At 39.5% G+C, this 5,976-nt stretch overlaps 1 protein-coding gene across 1 annotated transcript; it reads left to right on the plus strand.

Annotated features, from left to right (window-relative positions):
• Positions 1–4,204: 4,204 nt before the first annotated feature.
• On the plus strand, positions 4,205–5,680 carry PPBP (pro-platelet basic protein). Its single transcript, XM_010982849.3, has 3 exons — positions 4,205–4,422; positions 4,753–4,888; positions 5,015–5,680. Exons 1-3 carry the CDS (start codon positions 4,302–4,304, stop codon positions 5,115–5,117), a joined length of 360 nt encoding a protein of 119 aa, XP_010981151.1. The 5' UTR covers positions 4,205–4,301; the 3' UTR covers positions 5,118–5,680.
• Positions 5,681–5,976: the final 296 nt, after the last annotated feature.

A 5,976-nucleotide genomic window follows, 5' to 3' on the forward strand; every position in this document is an offset into this window, starting at 1 on the left:
GGACCTGTGGATTAGGAAGTCAGCTGTAATTTTTCTGCGAGGAAAGCCGAGGTGCCGCACCCAGAGGAACTGAAAGGGTGTTTAGGAGACGCTTGTGGGTTTTGGGGTGGGGAGGGGAGAAAAGGGAAGGAAGGGAGGAGAGAAGTAGAAGGAAAGAGGAGAAAGGAAAGGGGAAGGGATGTGGAGGAGAGTGGAAGTCTCTTGTCTTTTCTTTTCCTTGTTTTTCCTTCTTCTCTTTCCTCCTCCTGTCTCCCCTCTCTCTTTCTGTCCTGCTCTCTTCCTTCCTTCCTCCTTTCTATTCTTACTTTACTCCTGAGAAATAAAACAATATTACCTAAAAGAGGAGAAGAAGAAGGAGGATCAAGATGCCCCTGCAGAAATCTCAGTCACAAGCCAGCACGAACCACCTCCAGGAGAATGAGGTCATTTTGGACTTTTCAGCCATTCCACTTGCCCTCCGGCTACACCCACATACGTGAACTCAGGCAAAATGACAGCAGAAGAACCTCTCATTAGCTCACAGAATTGTCAGAAATAATTAACTGTTGTTGTAAGCCACTACGTTGGGGTGGCTTGTCACACAGCCAAAGAGGATCCGAAAAGGACCATCATACATCTGAGATTCGACAAATGATTAATCAACATTATTACAATAAAAATTCTCAGGCCTGCAAAACTTGGCATTGTTCCTGTACCACAGCACCCAGGGAAGGAATTTCCCCCTCAACTCCTTCCCCCTCCCCACTCTCCCCTACTGCCCCCCCGTGCACCACCTATGGGCGATGTACGGCCTCAACTGAATAAGTGCCTGAGTAATTGATGTCTGGATCGTTCTTGTCAGCTCAGTTACACGGCACACACATTAGATTTCCATACTTACAGGAAATCTTTTGTTGGCTAGTATTTCAATTCATTGATTACAGTGCTTTAACAAACTGACCCCCAGTTTTATTATCCCAAGGATCTTCTGTACCAATTGCTTTTAGAATGAACTTAGGCGATAGATTATTTCTTCATATGTGGGTGGTGTCAGTTCAAAACATTCTCTGTAAGGCAGAATTCATATAGGTCTTAATTTTAATGGTTAATGTTCCTCCAATGTCTTTAGATATTTTCTTTTAAAAGAACCAACAGGTAAGTTCTGTTTTGAGGCTTAGAAAACTTGCTGGTTTCCTGAATGACACTGTTGTTTATACAGTGACTTAAAGGAAAAAGAGATAAAGCAATTTAACACACACACACACACACACACACAAAGCCAGGGTGACAATTTATAAAAAACTGTCAAGTTATTTTTAAACCCAAGAGCCCCAACACTAATTTTCTAACATTCATTTATGTTATAATTTTATATAAGCTAACTTCTTTTACTTGAATAACTGATTTTGAAGTATTTTTTACCCATTTCTGTAAGTCAGTTTGTCTATATCTGTATTATGTTTCTCTTCATGGAAATCAAAGAGAATTGTACAAATGACAGGACTAGCAGTCAGCAATAGTAGTAGTAGCAGCAGCAGATTCGTATTTCCATGCCATTGCTTTGCATGAATGTTTGAGGTCTCACTTTTAGAAAAGAAGTAATTAGATGACTAAGTCACACAACAAAGAGACTTTGTAATTCCTGGCACATTGTAGATGCTTAAATTAATATTTATTGAATGGATGAAAACTAGCAAAAACTTAGTTACCTCCAGTGCTGACTAATAGGCTTGTGGAATTTTCATGACTCAAGAAATGTGTTAGTACTTCCTCACAAACCTTGCTGACGATGTATCTTTTGTGACAAAATACACTTGTTGGTTAAGACAATGAGTAGATGATCCTGGACTACATGTCTGCCTACCTCTTTCCTGGTATCTACTGAAAAAGCTTCAGTAGTTCAGAAATCATTCCCTATGGTTTCCCCAAAAGGATTAGGAACTTTTGAGTCATCTTACTAAGAAGCAGGAAAGAAATGCGGATAGTGTCTGCAGGTGGGGAAGTGTCCAGTGAAACCAATAAATACAGTAAACAATATGTTGCAATGTGATGGATAGAAAAAGAAAGATACTGTGACTAATGCCAAAAACCTTTTTATCTTGCTCTGGAAATAGTTTTGAGCTTATGTCTGAATAAAAATATGCCTGATTTGTGAATTAGCAATATTTGAATCACAATAATGGGGAAAGACTATACAGCCATCCCTCAAGGACTAAAAAGGAGTTTGCTCTCCTTAGTCTGTTTCCTGTTGAGAATCTGTCTGTAATTCACACTGTCAGCTCTTAGAAGGATACTCATTTTCAGCTTAAGATTTTCCTTAAGCTCACTTTTTAGACTATGAATTTTGGAGTTGGGAGAGGTGGGAAATCCTTTTAATTTAATATATTCTACTGCTAGACTGTAAGTTATAAGAAGAAAACAAATGAGATGGAGACAAATAAGGAATACATTGTAAAACAGAACCTAAGAACTTAAACATACTCAGTAACTGCTAAACAACAGGGAAAGTTGGCTTAAAAGTTTCTTTTAAAAAGCTTGGAAAAATTATTTACCATAGTTATTCTTTTGATAAAAAGTAATTTTGTACATTTACTATTTTAAGATTTCTTCTAGAATGTTAAAGGTATATAAAATAAGAAAAAAAAGTGGGAAGTTTGAATATTGTGTAAGATTTGTACATACTTGTAAGAGGAAGACCATGTGTGTCTGGGCCTCATCCTTTCTACCCAGCCTTCCAAATCGCCTTCTTATACCACATGTACTCTGGGTCATGTGGAATCTTGTTTGAGAATTGTGGCTGTTGAGAAAGGAAAGAGAAAGTTTCCTTTAGTGATACGTATTCATTGCTTTATTCATTAATACTGTGTAGCTGAGACCTACTATGTATTGAGTTATCCTACCCACTGTAGGATACATCAGCTCGAAGAAACCTTGGACATACTTCTGCCTTCAGAGGTGTACAGTCCTGTTGAGGAAGCAAGTCTCATAGACAGGACAAGATCCAGAAATAGCATATACAAGTCAGCACGTGATGTGTAGGTCCATCTCTGTGTCTTTGCAGGGCTTTGTCTATGTTCTGTGGGGTTTTAGATCAGGACCCTTAATTAGGGTCTGAGAAGTGAGGAGTAAAGATCTTAACTGCAATTTGTATAAGTACAAAACTAGAAACACACTCAAACTCACCAAGGAGACAGAAATTGGACAACAATTGCCCACGCTTTTGAATGTTATGCAGATGTTAAAAAAAATGAGGAAAAATGACACTGAGGGAGCATGAAAGGATGCTGAGGACATATTTTTAAAGAACAAAAGCTGTGTAATAACCCCATGTATATAAAAAAGATCTATATCTACCTCTCTCTATATACGTGTATCTTTGTGTGTTATGTTTGTGGCTCTATGTATATGTATATGTGCATAGATAATTGCAGATAGAATAGAAAACTAATGCCACATTGTTACCAGTGGTTACTATCAGAGGGCAGGAATGTGGAGTAATGGTGAAGAGGAACTTGCCTGCTTGATCCCGCATGTATCTGCAGGTTATGAATCTTTTACATAAATTGTAGTATACATGCTTCTGTTAGATTAATCATAAAAGGAAAAATAAAGATCTTGTTTTCTATACTCAGATGGTAGAAACGAGTAGTTTATTTTATAATGCAAGGGAAGATGAGTTTGCTTCTAGTTGCTGGATAAAATCCCAAAAGATAATAAATTTGGAAGACACAAAGGAGCTTAGTGAGGCTTTGATGGCAATTGGCTCCTGTTTTATCCACATACTCCAAACAAATCCCAACATTATCAACAACCACAACAGGGGTATCTGCTTTCCCTGGAAACAGGAAAGGGAAGATAACTCTCTTTTCCAAGGGCCACATACTTTTGCTTTCAGGGACATAAAAAGTGTCTATTAAGCCTATAAATTGCATTAGAGGAAAGGCAGGTCATGTTACATAATGATACAAAGAAAATATATGTAATATTTCAGTCTAGTTCTTGCCTAAGGAGAGTGTTAAATATGTGTAAGGGAGATGGGTATTGAGAAAGGGAGAGTGGGAACATGCAGTGATGCTTAAAATAAAATTAAGCAGGAATTTGACTTGCCTGGTATTTATCAGGGTTGGGCACCCCTTGACCACTCTTACACACATGTTACCACACATCCTCACTTCCTCCATCCTTATCCTTTTTCTCCTTACTGGCCTTGAGGGAGTGTGTATAAAAGACATCAGGAGACCATGAAAAGCCACTTAGCGGCAGACTCCTAGGCAATTCGCCCTCCTGGCTCTGGGAACAACTCTAGCCCAGTCTTTTCCACCATGAGCCGCAGACCCAGCGCCGCCTCCTACTGTGCCAGCGCCAGCCCACTTCCTGCCCTCCAGGTGTTGCTGCTACTGTCACTGCTCCTGACCACGCTGGTTCCCTCCACCATCGGAGAAAGTAAGAGAGACTTAGGGCGAGCCGAAGGTGGAGTTTCTGCTTCCCTGAACCTGAGGCTGCTTCTGCTGCAGCTGTGTCTGGGGGAAGGACCGTCCCAGTGCTTCTGGGGCTGGAGAAGACCAGTAGTCCTAAATGGAGGAGCTGCACTCAGTGGGCACTTGACACGTGCCAGGAATCCTGCTGGGGTACTTTACTAAAAGTTACAGATCATAGTCACGATGGCTTTGGGAGAGAGGTACAGTTGACAAAGGAGGGACTGGAGAAACACACCCATGGGTGAGATCCCTGAGAGAATCATGGCCACTAATAGAATCACACTTTCTACCCTAGCTAAACGTGGGGAAAGATTGCTGTACGTGGAACTTCGCTGCCTGTGTGTGAAGACCACCTCTGGCATTCATCCCAGTAACATCCAAAGTCTGGAGGTGACCAGGGCAGGACCCCACTGCACCAAAGTTGAAGTGATGTAAGTCTCTGCTTCTGTGGTATTGCCTCACTAGGGAAACCCTCCACCTCTTTCTCCAACCGACACTGTAGAGTCCCTTCTGACAGTGGCCAGGACGCTCACAGATAATTCTATTCTCTTTTGCAGAGCCCTGCTGAAGAATGGGAAGAAAATCTGCCTGGACCCAGAAGCTCCTGTAATCAAGAAAATAGTCCAGAAAATGCTGGAAGATCGTGGGTCAGCTGCTTAATCTTTTCACTTTCTGTTAAACCTTTATTTTAATCTCCCAGGAAGGATAGGCGTTTGAAGTCTTGGTTTTCTAGAGTTCTTATTTATCCAGGACACCTAGTCATATTGTATTAAACTTTGGGTATGTTTTTCATTCTGTCTCAAAAGTTACATTTTATTCTGAGAAGACTGGTTAATAGATGACAGAGAAAACGATGAAAGTAAGCAAGGCTAGTTTCAAAAAACAATATATGGTTTTCTTCCCAATTCTTGGCTAAATGGGGTACTATGCTTTGCATTTCTTTTTCTAAACATTTCTTTCTGAATACATTTGTGTTATCTTGCTCCACTGTGCTATTAAACTCACCATGCCCATGATTCCATAATGGTCAGTGATGCTAGGAACCACACAGAGCCCGGCAGAGTGCACTTGCTTGATAAATGTTCATTAACATATTTAGGGACTTAGTAGAGCTTTTCATTGTCTTAGTCCTAGGATGTCTTGTTTCAAAGCATTCCCTGAAAGATTTTCCTAATGTTTGTTAGCCTTCAAATCCTAAAAATAATAAAGCTGTAGAATGTGAATCTTGTTATTTACTTGAAAGTGAATTTATTTAATACCAGTAGAACAAAAAAAATGATGAAAAGTATTAACATGCTCTCTATAAAATAAAACTCCAGTATGTTCAATAATAATAATAAAACATAGGTTCTACTTATTGTTGAATGTTGTACTCTGACATGCTTGTACATATTTGGATTTATTTAATGTCTACATGGTCACAATTTTAGTACTAGAATCAGCCTGGCAAATCAGTACGATAAAGAACTTAAACTTTACCAGACTACTAATTATTATTTTGTAATCAATGGAACTTTCA

Source organism: Camelus dromedarius, chromosome 1, assembly GCF_036321535.1.
Source record: "Camelus dromedarius isolate mCamDro1 chromosome 1, mCamDro1.pat, whole genome shotgun sequence".
Taxonomy (NCBI): domain Eukaryota; kingdom Metazoa; phylum Chordata; class Mammalia; order Artiodactyla; family Camelidae; genus Camelus; species Camelus dromedarius.